The following is a 17,419-nucleotide window of genomic DNA, read 5'->3' on the forward strand; positions in this document are numbered from 1 at the left end:
AAAAAACTACAAGAATCTATGCATCGCCACACGACATCAGTTATGTTGTATTAGCAACTCAATCTTCACTGTGCTCTACCTTGGCGTTGGACAGTTGGTTCTTGATGCTGAGATAGCAATTCCATACTATGCTAATGATGTTGACCGCCAACAAACGGTATCTAACGGGGGTGAACCAAAAGTTGAATGCCTGAAAGAGAGGCCAGACTTTCCAATTATTGATTAGCGTATCAAGGTAAACTTCGCGTAATTTAGCCTTGATTTCGGGGATTCCGTATCCCTCCATGAAAGTAATAGAAGTGTAATAAAGTGGAATACCAACTGGGGCCCAAACTAATTGATCAAACGAAACTCTTGCCATGGTATCGTATAGTCTTTTTGGCTGCCATGAGAGCGGGAACTTTATGGTATCCATGAACTTGTATAGCTTGTTTCCAATTGGAGCAAACACAAGACCCCCATATATGACTGCCCTTATAGTTCGAAGGTAGTCATATTCTGCTCTTCTCTCTAGGGGAAAACATATTTGGGCAAGTACATCACCGGTACCAAATAAGATCTGCTGTTAGTCGTGCTTAGAGTACGGTTTCTCTACTTACTCCTGTAGATATCATATTCGCCATTAATGGCCGCCGAGCAAAGAAGGTTTTGAATCCAGAGATCATATATGATTGCCTTAGGCAAAAATTTTCTTATCTGGCGAATTTAAATTATAGAGTTTTATTAAATGAGCATTAAAGCAACAATTACCTTAAGGTAAACTCACAAGTCTTAACGCCATGCTCATGTGACGCAAAAGAATCAAGCTTATAATGTGATGGGCTTTAGCTGAAAACACACTTCTTGTCTGTTTCTGCTATCTGAATAATTTCCTCATTTGGAATACAGCATATATATATTTGATTTAGGACAAAGCACGAAGTCGTAAAAAGTCAGACACCTATTCCACTGCGCTTCAAAACAGAAAGAGAATGTAAGCTTGATGAGCTAAACGCGCTTTTGAAGAACAAGTACACGGTATTGCGAATCCCCCCATCACTGGAGGTGTCTGTAACCGGTAGTGCTGAAAATCTGTGTTAAGCATACCCAGCTCACCTTCAAGGTCATACTGCATACCGTTCTGTAGCCTTAAGATAGTTTACCGTCCATGTATCATGGCTGTGTCTTGGAAGTCCTTTATTTCCCAGACTGTTTACGCTTCCTGATTAGTACATGACAAATTTCCTTTTTGAGAAAAATAAGATGGGAGAAAACTTGATTTTTTTGCGATCTTTCAATGTCAATTGCAAGAATGAACCACTTGCTACGTTCGTGGCACACTACAGGAATTCCTTTTACTAAATAGAACGGTAATCGAATGGCTGTTTCCTGTAAATAAGCAGTTCGGGCCCATTTTCTGGTCGTGCACTTAGCCCCAAAAAAGAGTTAGAGTAATAGGATGGCAGCCAGGGGATATCCGTCCTCAAGCTGCCAGGGAGTCTACAAGGTCAGATTGTACACCTAAGAGTCTGACGTATCTGTGTAGTCTTGACGAAAAATCGTGATACCCGGAATCATCTAGCAACTTGCCCGATTTAGGCCATTTTACTGAGCAAACATGGTCGATTCTAAAATTCCCAGAACGGCAATGTCGCCAGCTATTTAAAGACTTAAATTTCAGCATAAGAAAAAAAAGCTGCCTAGCTAAAGTATTTTCGAACATGCACAGAACCTACTCTCTGAGATCGAGCAGGGCTCCAACAGCCTCTGACTTGCAAAATCCAATCCCTGTTCCACCATCCACCACCAAGACCAACAGATTTTTTGGTAAGGGTTCCATTACCAATACCATCAGAAGATCTACTGCTGGTTCGTTTGGTCCTGAACTCGCCAAAAAACTTGCCCAGCTTGTCAAAATGGAGAAAAATGTCATGAGAGCCATTGAATTATCTTCCAAGGAGAGAAAATCTGCCGCCAAGCAGCTTTCCCTTTGGGGTGCTGATAACGAGGACGACGTCAGTGATATCACTGACAAATTGGGTGTCCTGATTTATGAAATTGGTGAATTGGATGACCAATTCATTGACAGATACGATCAATATAGAATTACCCTCAAAAGCATCAGAGACATTGAAGGCTCTGTTCAGCCATCGAGAGACCGGAAACAAAAGATCACTGACCAAATTGCCTATCTGAAATACAAAGATCCACAGTCCCCAAAGATTGTGATCTTGGAACAGGAATTAGTGAGAGCCGAGGCAGAATCGCTTGTTGCTGAGGCACAACTTTCCAATATCACCAGAGAGAAATTGAAGGCTTCCTTTTCGTACCACTTCGACTCAATCAGAGAACACTCCGAGAAATTGGCTCTGATTGCTGGATACGGTAAAGCTCTTCTGGAATTGCTTGACGACTCTCCAGTGACCCCAGGTGAGACCAGACCATCTTACGACGGTTACGAAGCATCCAAGCAAATCATTATTGATTGCGAAAATGCCCTTGCTTCATGGACTTACGAGACCGCCCAAGTGAAGCCAACTTTGAGCTTCAAGGCTACTGATGGCGAGATATACGATGACGATTTGGCCGAGGATGTTCAAAACATGCACGTGACTGAGCAAGAATGGGCCGAGCCTGAAAAGCAGGCCGCCTAGGTAAGTTTGTGTGGGATTTATTTCTGTCTGTATTGCTAAAATGATTTTGAAGCGTGCTAATTGATTTGTTCATTTCGTAGTTGCGTGAACGTAGATGCTAAGGGGAATAGGAATGATCTGAGGGTTTCGGTACTTGATTATTGACGATTTGCTATCTTCCTCTTCAGCCAATAATGGATCAGCCATTTCCTCCCTTTTGAACACGGCATCTTTGATTAGAAGCCAGGGTTGGCTCAGATTATGCCCCAAAACCTCGTACCGCAAATATTGACGCAGCTCTTCGATCTCTCCAACTGTGATTTCCAGATAACATTCCCAATCGTCAGTTGTCAGTGGAATGCGACACTTGCCACTGCTGGTAGGTTTAGATATGGACCTTATGTGATCTGGTGAATACTCAAGTAATATAGACAGAAGAATGGGTTTGATATCCTGATATAGTCTTCGGAGGTCTTTGTTTGATAAAGTAATCCGCATTACTCTCGAGAGGTTGAGAGTTGTCTGGTGCATGGTGAGTTTACTGATGTTCTTCTGTATCTCCTTGCGATTCACATAAGTTTTAATAGGCACCGCCATTCGCGGGCTCAAATTTATGTACGATGTTATTGGTGCCATAATAGAGACATAAAATTAAATTTATGAATTAATTCAGCATGTCTAGTGATGGATTTACGTCCATAATATCCATGTTTTACGCCGTTTTTCATCCCACAGAGGGAACGAAGGTTGTCTGTCAGGTTCCTAGTGGCTCAATTGTGCCTGCAGATAAAAGCAAAGACTCGTCCACGTTGGCCGTTCCCTTGTTCGATTTTGATTCTATCAAAAACTACGTGATCCCTAAACCAGCACTCTGCAACAAATTAGTGACTTTCAAAATTAGCAGTTACCGTGTGGTGGGTTTTCCTGTCAACATATATGCGTCTCATTACGCTCGAAACTCTTTCAGCTTCAACCTGTGTTTTGTTTTTAAATACGAAGATGATACCACCCCCTATGAAGGACATGTCAAAAGATTAGGACGGATGTTCCGCGCGCTGGAGGAACAATCGCAAATGTTGTCCAAGGCAGATAAGAACCATGAAGACTTCTTCAAGCCTCAAAAGGATCTGGAGCCCAAGACCTGGTCCCAGACTTCGAATTATATTCGAATAATACAAGATGAAGATGTCGGCGACGAAGTGACATTCCCCAATCAAAATATAAAGCATTCTGAGTCCAGCGATCCAATACTTGCATCTATTGAAAGTCTAGTCCAGCAAATCTACCAGGACTTGAATAACTACTCTGAATGCCTCATTCCTATAGACTCTGCGAACTCTGTGGACATCAAGCTGTTCCCCATTTTGCCCCCGCCTCCAGAACTGAATGCCTACGATGTTCCTATAGCGACAGTGAAACTAGAAACAATGGTGGATCCGCTCTGGGACCCGACGATGGTGAGAATCCTACCTTTTATCAATGGTGTCAACTCTATAAAAAAAATTAGCATTCTAGCAGATGCAGATTACGAACTAACAAAGCAGTGTATTCAGCACCTGATCCACTTCAGGTCCGTTGCAGTTCTAGATGTATTTCAATTTTCCAACTGTTACGCTCCCACTTCGGAGATATGCAACTTCTTGCGCGATCCAATGATGGCTTCTGAATGTCAAGGATACGTAATTTCATCCACAGGAACATTTGACAACTTGCCTCTCCAGAGAGGTCATGATGTAGCATCAAATGCAGACATGGAAAACTCTAGCACACATTCTTCTTTATTGGGGAATGAAAGGTCACAGATGCACGAGAGTCAGTCTTTTTCTCCCAAAACCAACTCTTACCCAAATCATAAGTCTGCTCAAAAGACTACATTCGTTCCCTTGCCATCCAAGGCGACTCTGTTTTTTCTTTATCGATCGATGAATCAAAATCTCACTCTGCGTCAATGGTATTCAGAGAATAGCAAGCTCCTGACTCATATCGATATCAGGAGGTTCGTTACCTTTGGCGTCCTAAGGGGAATTATTTACAGAGTGCGAACTTATCCTGTGTCCAGCAAATTTTCGACATCCATAGACTTGGACACAACATATACAAATTACAATGACGGTGCACACCCCAAGAAACCCAATTATAATGTATCTGTGCTGCCTGTCACTAACAACATTGGAAAAGTCAGCAACGGTCTTGATAATGACGATAAGCTGATCGAAGCAGCAGAGAGCAATGACAAGTTTTTGGATCTGACAGGCCTCAAATCAGAGCGTCTTAAGAAGCAACAAGAAATGAAACTTTCTCGCTTGCTGAAGAAATGCCGGGATTTCGATATGATATGCACGGATATGAACATTCCCAAAAAAGAGGTTGTCGAAATCCTTACGAGGATGGGTGATTGGAGCGTTATTAATTCGTAAGTAAGTACATTATAAGCGGTCAATGTCTTCATCCACTTTTGTTTTGTACAACTCACGAAGTTTTTGGTCTCTCTCGTAGCAGGCTATTCTAATCTTCATAAGTGTATCTTCTACAAGTTCCGATTTCTGAATCGTAGCTCCACACTCAGGGCAATCGGTCGAGTTGTAATTAGCAAGTGAAGCTTTATCATATGTATGTCCACATTTCTTGTTCTTAACAGGATTCTTCATTATCAAGCGGGAGATTGGACAAGTCAAATTCACTTTACCACCACCTACTTCTATTTCATCGTCATCCTCTTGATCATTAAAAGGTATAGGCTCGGTTGGATTGATGGCCACGAAAAGTTTCTTATCAATCTCAGTTGTTTCAGTCTTCACAAGCAGTTCATTGGCAGAAGCTGACTCAGTCACATTCGCAGACAAAACTTCTTGGTACAGATCGTGCACTTGTGACGGTATGTCTTCCATATGTGCATAACGTTCAAGGTCTTCTAGGCTCAGCTCCAGATCACGGCGGTCTAGTATTTCTGTACGTGCTTTTTGGAAGGCAGCGAGATAGGTGGCCTGGCGTCTTCGAGTTTGATTCAACTTTTCTAAAACACGCTTACCTCGCAACAGAACGGGATCTTCTTTGTATTTTAATTTCTTGGTTTTCTCATAGGCCTCCGCTGCTATGTTACCCTTTGAGACCTGCTCAATTCCTTGCTGTGCCTGGTTATCAATATATTCGAAAAGTGTTTCCATCAATGCGCTGCGTGTCTCCTTAATGACTGAATCTATCGTCTTAGCAGGATTTAGCTGACGCAATTCAGATTTGAACTTTTTGGTCAATGGGTAGTAAGCTGGTAATTGGAAAAGTCCTTCAGGAGATTCGGAAGGAGAGTTTTGTCGTAATTCATTTCCTTGCTCTCTTTTCATTGAAAGTAAAAAAAAAACTTGAACAACAATATCTATATTTTTTCCAGTAATGTCTCAGGAGTCGGAGTCGGCAGCTCATGTAACTGCTTTGCAGAAGATAGTCACTCTGCAGCACATCCATTCCCTATACCTTGCAGCTCAGCAGTCTCAACCTCCTCGCAAAGATATCTCATTTAATATTTTACAGCTTCAAGCGATGATAAACAATAATCCATTGATAAACCCAGATTTTGACATCTTGAACATTAAAGGGTCTTTGGACGCAATGAAACAAAAGAGACAAAATGGAGAAGCATTCCAAGACATTCTAACTCCTGGACAAATCGTGCAAGTGATATCAGAGAGTCTTTCTGTGGATAGTGTCAGTGAACAAGTGATATCTCAAATCCCCAAAAGTACAATATTTCGTCTTTCGAACAAGATTGACATTTCATTGGTGAAAGACAGATTGATAAAGATACTGAATAGCTACAAAAACTCCACCCTGGAGGAAATCACGAGCTTGGAGTTGAAATATAAGAACAAAAAAAAGGAGATAGAGCAGATTGAAACCGGGAGGATCGAAGATTTAAAGCTCATTGGTGAGTTTTCTCAAGAGTCTGTGATTGAAAAATCGAAAGATGCTCTTGAGGAGGCTGAAGACGCGCAGGAAGCCAGTCAGCAGGAACTTGTCAATATCGTGAAGGAAAAACTTGAGTCAGACGGGGGTAAGGAAATCACAAAGGTTCTTCAAGATCTTTCGGATAACCAGAAGAAGGACGGTAAAATTGTTTTGGATGAAGAACAGCTAGAAAAGACTTTAGAAATGGCCAAAGGTGATGCACTAGGAGCAGAAGAAAAAGTGGGTGATAATGATGACGCAGACAAAGAGATGGATGAAGGGGGCGAGCCCGAGGCCGAATCATCGGCCCAATTCCACTCAGTCGCTCATTTGAAAGAAAATAAGAGTGAGCCACTGGACACCCCCTCCGAACCTCAGGAAGAGCCAGTGCCCAATGCCATATTGAGTGCTGACTCCGAACCCCAAACGAAACTGGAATCCAAGTCGGCTTCCAAAGAAATACCATCGCCAACTCCAGAACCTGCTACGCCCGCAACACCGGCAATTGGAGAAGAAGAACTTGGGAGCAAGCGTCGCGGATCAGATAGCGTGCCTCCTGGTTGTACCAAGCGCTTCAATGCTCTTTCTGCACAATTTCTTACACAGATATCATCCAACCGGTTTGCCTCAATGTTCATGCAACCAGTGAATGAAAACGAAGAGCCCAATTACTACAAGCTAATACGGCATCCTGTGGACATTAAAAGTTTGGGTAAAGCTATTCGGACGGGTGAAATTAAAACATTCGACGAGTTAGAATTTGAGCTTCAACTGATGTTCAGCAACGCAATTATGTACAACGATATGCATCAGACAGAAACTTACAAATGGACGATTGAAATGATGGAAGAAGCGCAGAACTTGTTGAGCCTTTTCCGTGAATCATCCAGCAATTGAAGGCGTTCAATTGCCGCCTCTCATCTGGTTCATCAACATCTGGTTCTGTTCCTGGAATCTTGAACCGACTCTTTCAGAGTGCTTGAGAAACTTTTCAGCGCATTTGTTCAAGCATGATTCTTCTCTAGAGCTAAGCTTGTTGGAGGTGAAATCGTTGACGCAGTCATTGAAACATCTGTCCACCAGGCTGGTGTAGAGCTGCAAAGTTAGTTCTCAGAGGGGTTAACTTACTCTCATGAAGTCGTTCATTTGCTTTTGCTCCACAATTTTCTGGAACTCTTGTTGTTCTTTATAGTTAAGTTGATCCATGGTGTATAATAAGAAATAATTGTTCAACTATTTATCGAAAAATTTTCAATATTTTCAAATATATCCATCCCTAAATATAATCAATATGTACAAAACATATGGAGAAAGGGCAAAGGTTCACCCATCGAAGGTGGCCAGTAGACTACTTAACTTAATGGAGGCCAAGCAGACTAATCTGTGCGCTTCAGTGGATGTGACTGAAACTAAGGAGTTATTGGAGCTTATAGATAAATTGGGCCCTTACATCTGCCTTGTCAAAACGCACATCGACATAGTAGAGGACTTTTCTTATGAACGCACTATTATACCTTTACAAGGACTTGCAAAGAAACACAACTTCATGATCTTCGAGGACAGAAAGTTTGCTGATATAGGAAACACGGTCAAGCTACAGTATAAGGGTGGAATTTATCGAACAGCCAAATGGGCCGATATCACAAATGCACACGGAGTGACTGGCGCAGGAATTGTTGCAGGTCTTAAGCAGGCTGCAGAGGAAAGCACAAATGAACCCCGTGGGATTTTGATGCTTGCTGAGCTCTCCTCGAAAGGATCTTTAGCTTGCGGTGAGTATACTCAAAAAACTGTGGAGATTGCGAAAAGCGATAAAGAATTTGTCATTGGATTCATTGCACAGAGATACATGGGAGGCCACGAAGAAGGCTATGACTGGCTGATTATGACTCCTGGAGTCGGCTTAGACGATAAAGGTGATTCTCTGGGCCAACAGTACAGGACTGTCGATGAAGTGATAGAAACAGGAACAGATGTCATTATCGTTGGAAGAGGCTTGTTTGGTCAGGGAAGAGATCCTGTAGTGGAAGGGGAAAGATACAGAAAAGCTGGATGGGAAGCTTACAAGCGGCGCAGTGCCTAACTGCATTGTCTTTCTATATACATCATCAAAATTGGCTTTCGCTAAAATGCTGACGGGATATTTCAAAAACAAAAAGCCCAACAGATGTCGCAGGGATACTAGTGAAGGATGATCGAAAAAAGCCTCTATAGCAGAAGCCAAAGAGAGAAAGGTGGGATTTTCGCCATCGTTGTAGAATAATATCGAATGTTTCAATGTAAGAGTTATAGTATAGTTTAAAAAAGCGACGCCGATTCAATTGATGTGCTTCATTGTAGAGATCTAAAGACTCTAGTCTAGTCAGGTGGACCTTTTGAATTTTATTGAGTGGGTATTGGATTGCCAGCAGTGTAGTTGCGGCAGATGCTCCGGCAAGAAGGATAAACGTTAAATTTAAAGCTCTGAAAAATCTATGATTCTTTTCCCGGTTTTCTTCACTATGGAAAAGTCTTGAACGCCAATATTGATACCGCTGTATAACTGCTTCTGTCTTGTGGAACCCCTGGTTTTTCACAAGCTCGAATACTGAAAAGTAAAATGCGAATCCAAGGCTTTCCTTTACAAAGTTTAAGCTAAAACCTGCAAATATTCCAACCAGGCCAATCTGTTTTAGTTTGTACAATCCATACTCCCACATGCTCTTCTGTTTACCGCTTACGAGCTCCGAGTAATTTGACCGGGCGTAAAGCGCATCTATCGGTGATGCAGCCACGCTAGCAGCAGCCCCCGCAATAAAACCGGCTTTGAAGGTGTCAACAGGGCTAGGATCATCAATGGAGTTCAGATTTCTCTTATTGAAGCGTTGTAATAATGTGAGATAAGTCGAATAAAGTATCACCCCGATTGCGCTGTTTGCCACTATTGGAGGAAGCACTTGCCGTGGAATAAAATTCCATCCTTCTTTCTTGATTGATTGGTATAAAAGAGCTACTCCTGAATGGGTTCGTAAGCTCCAAGGTTTGGACGCAAGCTCTCCATGCATCAATGCTCTTGCTGTTGTGAGGTAGTCGAATCGAGAAGGCCTGAATAGTTTTGCAGGGTTTCTCATATACAAAGACGTTATTTGGTAAATAACGGCTCTGATACCTGCTGAAGAAGCAGAGACAACTTGTGTATTTCTTTGAGATAGCTGCTGTGCTGTATAGCTTGCCTCATCCTTTATCGGAGCTGAGTTACCATCAATAGGCCAATCGGGCTCCTTCGCTCGCTCCATAAAAAGGGAAAAAATTAGCTTTTTCTTTGAGATCCAGGAGCACAGCCAAATGGAATTTTTTAGTCGCCGAGCAGCAGCACTCTGAAAGTCTCTTTACTAATGACAATATATAGTTTTAGAATTAGAATTAAAGTTATTTGCCTATTTGAATCTTGGCAGCGTGGTCCTTATTCTTTTCGACAACCTGTTGACAGACCTTTCAGTTGTCTAGTCTATTCTTGTGTACTGCTTTTGAGGTTCTCTTTCCCATCTGTATCCTCCGCTTCCCTTATTCCGTCGATCATCTGCTTCAAGGATTTATCAATTTGTAGCTTCTCTAAATTTTCCAAAGACACTTGCTCTTTCTTAACAAGTAACATATTTTTCAGAAATTCAAGCACCTCATCCTTAAAGTTCTGACGATGACGATTTTTGACAATGAACTTAGAAGAAATAGCCAGAACTTTACTGATGACCGCATTAACGTCTGTGAATTTGTAGATTAGGATCACCTTGCAAGTTAAATTGAGCACATCGTGTTGTGTTTTGATCATTCCCTCTGCATCTGTGCCTTCCACATCTGGCTTTAGCAACTCAAGTAACAAACGTATACAACCCGCATCCAAGACCAACTCAGGAGAGAGAGAATCCAGCGGTAAATCGGAAGAAATAAGCAATGTTGTCAGTGCTTTCAAAGCGTGAGATCTCAGCTCTCTGCATGGGTTGTAGCACTGATGAGCAATCGCTTCAATCAAAGGATACCAAATAGATGAACTATCGGTATCATTCGGGACTGTGGATCTAAAGTCGCTTGAATCGAACAGCTTTGTTAATCCTAAGGTCAACGTGATTGACTTTGTAGCCGTTGCCACCAACTCCTGGAATGGATTTTTGTTTTTCTCTACCTTATGGCCACTTGCAATGAGTTTATCATATTCTTGCTCCCATTGTGCTCCATACGCGCCAACTGCCGAAATTTCGTCAAGCAGACCCAAAACATCCATATAATTTTGATATGTGATTATCTCAGGGAGGGTTTCCACAAGATTGCGCATGAACTGATAAACGAGCTCCGTATTTTTTGGGGAAGAAGCAAATATGCGGATCAGAGACCAGTACTTGCTATTCCTTGCCAAAATTTTTTGACACCATGTGCCTTTCACTAGAATCAACATTTGTAGCGGATGCAGAATTACTGATCCGTACTTCATCAGAGCGTCTCGATTTTTGTCAGCAATATCATAGAACTTGTCAATAGTACTATTGAGAAGATCGACATTCGAGTCGTCTCCGTTGTGCAACAACAGAAGTTTGTAAGCATTCACCCTGACTAGGCAGCCCATCCTAAAGTCTTCTGCGGGACTGAAAATCTCGTCACATAGATTCAGTATTTCAACGACAAGCTTCGAGTCTCCAGTCAATAACAGATAGCAAACACAAATCTCCAGAATAAATAGAGTCTCGGGTATGAAAAGCCGAGGATCGGTCTTTTCTTTCTTTGGAATTGATTTCAGCAAAATTGATACCAGAGCATTAATATTTTCAGGTGACGTTTTGCTAACGCTTCTGAACAGAGAACTGATGTTGCTTGTCTTAATACACTCCATGGCTGAAAGAGTACACTCAATCTCTTCGTCTGTAGGTTCGGGAGTATCATCAGAAAGGCCTTTCAGGTAAGAAGAGAAAGTGGAAAATAAACCGTTGTCTTTCAGGGCCTTAGTGCGACTAAATTGAAATTCTGGTTTTGGTTTTGACAGTTTACCCAAACCAATCCTTTTCTGGAATTCAGGAAACAGATTTGGCTCAATCAGTCCGTTCTCGAAAAGAGTTAATACAATTTTCACAAGAAAATCCCAGTGCTTTGACACTCTAAAATTGGATTTCTTCAAAATGCGGAAAAGCACAAGGGTGCTCAATTGAGCACGAAAATCTCGTCCAAAGAGAACCGATAAATAACTGACAGTGATTGTCTCATTTTCTTTTTCAAGCCTGAGCTCAGTGATAGGAAGAGATTCTCTGGATTCCAAAGCAAACTCAGAAGGTTTGACGCCGGTAAGAGTTGTCAAATGTGCAACAATTTCAATAATGTGATCAACTAAGTCCCTCATATCAAAGTATGACGCAATTGCAGCACATTTTTCGACGGTTGAGATCATTCTTGTAACAACGCTGTCATGAGTAGCATCATCAAACATTGTGACCAGTGTGCTGACGATATATTTGCTTGTCTTTTCAAACAATACCTTGTCGAATTGGAGAGAATCTTCTAAGTTATCATCTTCCCGAACAATGACGTCGTCACTTAGCATCTTGGTAGCCTGCTCCGCAATGAGAGAATGCCAGACAGTTTCATACCATTTTGAAGTCCCCCGATGCTCTTCCGGCATGATGATTTCTTTTTCTCTAATGGAGTGATAGATTTTTTCAGTATACCATTCGGGAAAATCTTTTCCCTTGTAGCACCCTCTGAGGTTGCGTTGATAATCTTCCAGAGTCATTGGCTTTTTCACATTTGGGTTATGAAGATCTGTGTTCAGCATGATGATTGAGAAAGAAAGGACCAACAGCGAGTCCTGGTCTGGGGTGACTTTCTCGTCGCCATCTTCTGCAGTTGGTGATATAGCTTCCGAATCCTGACATGCAATGTATCTTTCGTTGAACGCTTCAATAATTCTTTCAATTTGCTGTGCTTCTCCTGGCAATCTAAAATTGTTCAACAACATTCTCAGCGCCTCATCTGGTCTTAAGTTTCGGAAATCAAGTAATTTGACGAATTCCTTCAGCAGCTCAGTATTCGAGGGCTTGGCTAGCAGTTCGCCCAGCTTCTTTTTGTCAATTCTTCCGGATTTCTCAAAAAGGAATCTGGAGACCTCGCTCACATCATTTATATCATGAATGAATCCTTTTTCCTGAAGCATCTCAAGTCCCTTTTGCGGCTTTTCGTTCCACTTTTTGGTACATTCAATAAAGTCAGATTTCTTAATTTGTTGCAGAACCAGTTGGTTTGGTTGAAGTTTTTCAAACTCAATGTTAGCTTTGGAAGCTGTTCTGGTGCGCTCGTAGACACCGTCCACAAACGAAACAACACCTTCCATACAGATGGAAGGTACATTGGAAGTAGTAAACAGCGTGACTTCAGATGCCGACAACCGACAGAGTAATTTCAGCAGCGATTCTGCCATGTCAGATCTATCAAAGTCGCAATCATATGACTGGAATAATGAATTGAAGAATAAAGGTGAGCGTACCCATAATACACTCAAAGTTTCCGCCAATATCTCTTTGATCACGGGGAGTTTTCCTGTATGAAATTCAGCTCCAAGTTCCTCGATCTCTTTTGCACTCAATGGTTCGACCTCGAAAGTTCCTTTTTGTCCCATTTCAAAGATCCTCTCAACATTTCTATCCAAATCATTGACCAACATCTTCGAATCGGCCACCATACATTGAAATATTGTAGTCATAAGAAGTTCAATCTGTATCTTCAGATAATGGTTCATAGTGAGAGTCAAATTCAGGAAGAGCTTCATTGCGAGAGTAAGCAAGTAGGGAGAGTCCGCAGTTTGAACGAGCTGTACCAGATGATGACAAGCTCTATCCGAGATTAATTGGAAAAGAGAAGGATGATGGACTATGACACCACCAGAGACCTCCACAATGGTGTTAAGTATGTTCAGTGCCAACACCCTAGAACTTTCGGTAAATCTGAACTGATTATCTGGGGATAATATTTCAATCGTGTGGTTCATATATTCCTTCATACAAGGAATTCCAAATGGAAGTTGATCATCATCGGCAATCGGAAGATTTGTTTTTCCCGCGGTTGAATAACTTTGATCGTCGCCATAACTTTTATGATCTTGAGAACCATCATGATCTAACTGTGCACTAGAGTTGCTGCTCTCCTGGCTATTTCTGACTTGTATTCCAGTCTCAGCCAGTTCGTCTGCACTCACTTTATCCTTGACAGCGCAATCATGACTTTCACCATACTCGGTACCTCCTATGATATCGTTAGGTAGTTCTCCAGTTTCTGTCGTGGCAGTTAGTTCAACCTCAGTTGTTTTGACATTGTGGTCAATCCCAGAATCGATTTGGATGTATCTCAATTTGGTGAATATTTTCTCGGTTATACCAATAAGAGAGGTCTCTGCGGCGCTTCTGAGGATTTCACGTCTCCTGGTATTAATTGCTAAGGAAAAACATGTCGAAACAGATTCATACATTGAGTCATCGGTTAGGAGGTCACCCAGATTAGACGTAACTATCAACTCCAATAGCTGAATTATCTTGATCAGCAAAATGTCATCTTGTGTTTGGTCGGACCCCTCAAAACGACAGTGTGACAGCGCGGAAACTATTTGACCCAAGCATTGAAAAATGTTCGCACAATTCTCGTTCACAATTCCATACCTGACAAACTTAGACAAAGAACTTACCGCAATGTCCGTTATGTAGCCAGATGTGATAGGTGATTTGATCAGAAGAAGGAACGGTTGGAGGAGTGTCAACATATCAATGTCATTGATTGTTTTCAGTTCGCTCAGCATAGATCGCAACTCGATGAATCCACTTAGAAAGTGATCATCCTCTTTGATCTTGTTTCCAGACTTCAAAAAGGCTGAGAGACGTGTTGATCCCTCGTCCTCACCATATGGTGTACTCTCTTTGCCAAATTGTGTCCCAAGAAGTGTAGATAATGGCCCACTGGATGCCGACTTTGTGGACTTCCTCATAACAGAAGTAATGAATGTACATTCTTCAATTGCTAAAGAGAGCGGATCAACCGTCGAAAGTCGCTTGTCACTCATGATACGTGATTTAACGCGAATCAGTGTCTTAATTTGCCTTAATAATTGAATTTACAATTGATCGCCGCACAACAGTATTGTAACTCAGTCTATAGGAGGAATCGAGTCGTTCTCAAATGGTAGCAGTACTTTGGATGCTTGTACATTCGATTCGTTCAACGCTATTTGATTCTATCTAACACTTCTGTTTTTCTTCGTAAAGTCCACGCTAATTTAGAAAAAATGTGATCGGTTAGGAGCACCGAAACGAGACGATAAGACGCAATACCTTTAAATAACCCTATTGCTATAAGACCTGTATGTTTTCCAAGCAAGCCTCCAGTCTTTGATACTGAGGTTAGGATTTCGGATTTCAAAATCGTACTTTTCAAGTTTCTCGAGAAAGCAAATTGTGGGGAGCCCATTCATCATCGGGAGGAACATAGCATCGGGAACTCCATGGTTCAACTGCTCCCATCCTAGTTTTAGTTCCAGGCTCCCTTCCTTGTCAACCAAATCATGTATTTCACCTTTGAGATCGTTGAACTTTGTTCGAGCAGTCAACAAATGATCATTAGCAACAGTAGCAACGTCGAATACAATTTCTCTTACTTCTTCGTCTATCTCTTGGTCTGGGTCTTCAGACTGTAAATATCTAAGTACGTCCTCCTGTGATATATTACGTTTTGCAATTGACTCAAGAGGTAGTAGGACTTGAGATCTTGAAGTTGCATAATATCTGGATCCAAGCAAAAATGACGCAATGGCTGTAGATTGTCCAATATGAGCATAAATGTCATTCAAAAGAATTTCTACCCTTTCTCTCCCACTACAGTCCATTAGTTCCAAAGAAAATCTTGAAGTTTCAGGGAATTTTGGAGAAAATAGAGCATCTCGAAGAGCATAGTTCATTTGTGAAAATATTCCTTCACCAAATGAACAAATTGAGTATGTGTCTTTGAAGCCTCGAACTCCCTCATCTGTACAAAAGTGCTGGTAGCTGGCAATCATTTGACGTAAGTTTTCAAAATTTACTCTAATTCCCTTTCTAAGACATTCTCTCGCTAATGTAACAACTGGTTCCCCCATATTTCTTGGAAGAATACTATTGGAGGAGTCTGAAATATCCATATCCCGCTCACAACGATCAAGTTGTTCCTGCCAGAATCCAAATTTCAATTTGGTAAACTGGTAGCTTTCAATACTCGAGCCCAGTGCGATCTTTGCTAGGTTCGAATTGAAAGCTTTTACTACAAGAAATATGTCTTGAAACTCCTTGGGGTAGAATTTGGAGAGGAGATACGAGGAAACATCATGTTTTTGTAGCAAATCCATGCAATCATTCCTGGCTCTACTGAGTTTCTCTTCGTGCCAGAATATTCCGTGATCTTGTTTTGAATATCCGAGATTCGATAGGTGTCTTTTAATATAACCCACTGTTGGTCTATCCAGAACTCTTGAGGAGACTAACATGAGCCGAGCTAAGGATGGATGGTCAACTATCAAAAATTCCAATCCCCACATTTCGCATTTCGAAGTAAGCAATGCAAAGGTGTTTATGCCGAAAGTTTACCAAAAATCGGATAATCCAATATGATTATTTTTAAGTACAATGAAGACTTTTGCGTATCTTGACATTCGCATAGGAACCTGGGATGTTGGACGGATAGTCATTGAGCTTGACTTTGAGAGTGCTCCAAAAGCTTCTGAGAATTTTTTGCGACTATGCGAGAATAAATCTTACAAAGATACCTGCTTCCACAGAGTAATCAAGAATTTCATGATTCAGGGCGGAGATACAGATCACAAGATAACCCAGCTAGAAGAATATCCTCCCGATAGTTTAGGGACAGGTGGAACATCAATCAACACAGCAGATTTCTATGAAGCTGAAAATTTAAAGGCCATAGACGAACCGTTTTTAGTTTGTATGTCGAATAAGGGCGCTGTCAATTCTACTAGCTCACAATTTTTCATCAACACATTAGCAGCTCCTCACTTGACAGGGAAATACACAGTTTTTGGGAAAGTAAGGAATGGAAAGTCAGTTGTCAGAGAAATTGAAAGAGTATCCGTCATGGGTAGCAAACATGGCGATTCACAATCTTGGTTACCAGTCAAAGAAGAAATGGTTCTCATTGTCGATTGTGGAAAGTGGGACCATGGGGATCCTGTTCCGTGCTATAATGCATGCTATGACTCTCTTGGAGGAGACATTTATGAAGAGTATCCTGATGACAATGAAATCGAGGCTTTTGATCTGGACAATCCTGAAATAACCTACAAGATTAGCACAGTCATAAAAGAATCGGCATCATTACTATTAAAGCAAAAGAGATTGCGAGATGCTTTCCTCAAATATAAGAAGGCTTTGCGGTATTGTAATGAGCTGATTCCGGATCCAGATTCAAACCCTGAATATCATGAGAGATTTCTAAATCTTAAAAAAACGATATACCTCAATCTGGCATTGGTGGCACTTCAAATGAACGACTATCAGACTACAATAGACTATTGTGGGTACCTATTAGAAATTGATAAAGATGTCCCAATGACACAAACGCAAACATCAAAGACATTGTATCGCTTAGGTATGGCCTATCGAGGGCTCAAGAATTTTGAAGCTGCTTTGGAATTTCTCCAAAAAGCAAGTATACTGTGTCCCAATGATCAGGGGATAAAGAGCGAGCTGTGCATGCTTCAAAAGCTTGTAGAAGACGAGAAGAAAAGTAAGAGACAAAAGTTTGCCAAATTTTTCAGCTAGATATTTATACATCTTTTTAATATAGTGTAGATTTTGCTGTACGACGATGACGATTGAAAA

The 17,419-nt window shown here is 41.4% G+C and overlaps 11 protein-coding genes across 11 annotated transcripts; 5 read left to right on the forward strand and 6 right to left on the reverse strand.

Moving 5' to 3' along the window:
- Positions 1-58: 58 nt before the first annotated feature.
- On the reverse strand, positions 59-1,114 carry KL911_004716 (uncharacterized protein; the record flags this gene model as incomplete). The annotated part of the gene is made up of 2 exons (XM_043200038.1): positions 59-510; positions 1,087-1,114. The coding sequence occupies 2 exons, from the start codon at positions 1,112-1,114 to the stop codon at positions 59-61; spliced, it is 480 nt and encodes a 159-aa protein (XP_043052618.1).
- A 586-nt stretch (positions 1,115-1,700) lies between these two features.
- KL911_004717 (uncharacterized protein) lies at positions 1,701-2,633 on the forward strand (the record flags this gene model as incomplete). Its single annotated transcript, XM_043200039.1, has 1 exon — positions 1,701-2,633. One exon carries the CDS (start codon positions 1,701-1,703, stop codon positions 2,631-2,633), a length of 933 nt encoding a protein of 310 aa, XP_043052619.1.
- A 69-nt stretch (positions 2,634-2,702) lies between these two features.
- On the reverse strand, positions 2,703-3,248 carry KL911_004718 (uncharacterized protein; the record flags this gene model as incomplete). Its single annotated transcript, XM_043200040.1, has 1 exon — positions 2,703-3,248. The coding sequence occupies one exon, from the start codon at positions 3,246-3,248 to the stop codon at positions 2,703-2,705; it is 546 nt and encodes a 181-aa protein (XP_043052620.1).
- Positions 3,249-3,286: 38 nt separating this feature from the next.
- On the forward strand, positions 3,287-5,029 carry KL911_004719 (uncharacterized protein; the record flags this gene model as incomplete). Its single annotated transcript, XM_043200041.1, has 1 exon — positions 3,287-5,029. The coding sequence occupies one exon, from the start codon at positions 3,287-3,289 to the stop codon at positions 5,027-5,029; it is 1,743 nt and encodes a 580-aa protein (XP_043052621.1).
- A 9-nt stretch (positions 5,030-5,038) lies between these two features.
- KL911_004720 (uncharacterized protein) lies at positions 5,039-5,950 on the reverse strand (the record flags this gene model as incomplete). Its single annotated transcript, XM_043200043.1, has 1 exon — positions 5,039-5,950. One exon carries the CDS (start codon positions 5,948-5,950, stop codon positions 5,039-5,041), a length of 912 nt encoding a protein of 303 aa, XP_043052622.1.
- A 49-nt stretch (positions 5,951-5,999) lies between these two features.
- KL911_004721 (uncharacterized protein) lies at positions 6,000-7,448 on the forward strand (the record flags this gene model as incomplete). Its single annotated transcript, XM_043200044.1, has 1 exon — positions 6,000-7,448. The coding sequence occupies one exon, from the start codon at positions 6,000-6,002 to the stop codon at positions 7,446-7,448; it is 1,449 nt and encodes a 482-aa protein (XP_043052623.1).
- Positions 7,449-7,842: 394 nt separating this feature from the next.
- Positions 7,843-8,634, forward strand: KL911_004722 (uncharacterized protein; the record flags this gene model as incomplete). Its single annotated transcript, XM_043200045.1, has 1 exon — positions 7,843-8,634. The coding sequence occupies one exon, from the start codon at positions 7,843-7,845 to the stop codon at positions 8,632-8,634; it is 792 nt and encodes a 263-aa protein (XP_043052624.1).
- Positions 8,635-8,659: 25 nt separating this feature from the next.
- KL911_004723 (uncharacterized protein) lies at positions 8,660-9,826 on the reverse strand (the record flags this gene model as incomplete). The annotated part of the gene is made up of 1 exon (XM_043200046.1): positions 8,660-9,826. The coding sequence occupies one exon, from the start codon at positions 9,824-9,826 to the stop codon at positions 8,660-8,662; it is 1,167 nt and encodes a 388-aa protein (XP_043052625.1).
- A 212-nt stretch (positions 9,827-10,038) lies between these two features.
- On the reverse strand, positions 10,039-14,616 carry KL911_004724 (uncharacterized protein; the record flags this gene model as incomplete). Its single annotated transcript, XM_043200047.1, has 1 exon — positions 10,039-14,616. One exon carries the CDS (start codon positions 14,614-14,616, stop codon positions 10,039-10,041), a length of 4,578 nt encoding a protein of 1,525 aa, XP_043052626.1.
- Positions 14,617-14,886: 270 nt separating this feature from the next.
- Positions 14,887-16,068, reverse strand: KL911_004725 (uncharacterized protein; the record flags this gene model as incomplete). The annotated part of the gene is made up of 1 exon (XM_043200048.1): positions 14,887-16,068. The coding sequence occupies one exon, from the start codon at positions 16,066-16,068 to the stop codon at positions 14,887-14,889; it is 1,182 nt and encodes a 393-aa protein (XP_043052627.1).
- A 139-nt stretch (positions 16,069-16,207) lies between these two features.
- Positions 16,208-17,359, forward strand: KL911_004726 (uncharacterized protein; the record flags this gene model as incomplete). The annotated part of the gene is made up of 1 exon (XM_043200049.1): positions 16,208-17,359. One exon carries the CDS (start codon positions 16,208-16,210, stop codon positions 17,357-17,359), a length of 1,152 nt encoding a protein of 383 aa, XP_043052628.1.
- Positions 17,360-17,419: the final 60 nt, after the last annotated feature.

Source organism: Ogataea haglerorum (assembly GCF_019207285.1).
Source record: "Ogataea haglerorum isolate 81-453-3 chromosome Unknown 81-453-3_NODE_15_length_226208_cov_100.181872, whole genome shotgun sequence".
Lineage (NCBI taxonomy): Eukaryota > Fungi > Ascomycota > Pichiomycetes > Pichiales > Pichiaceae > Ogataea > Ogataea haglerorum.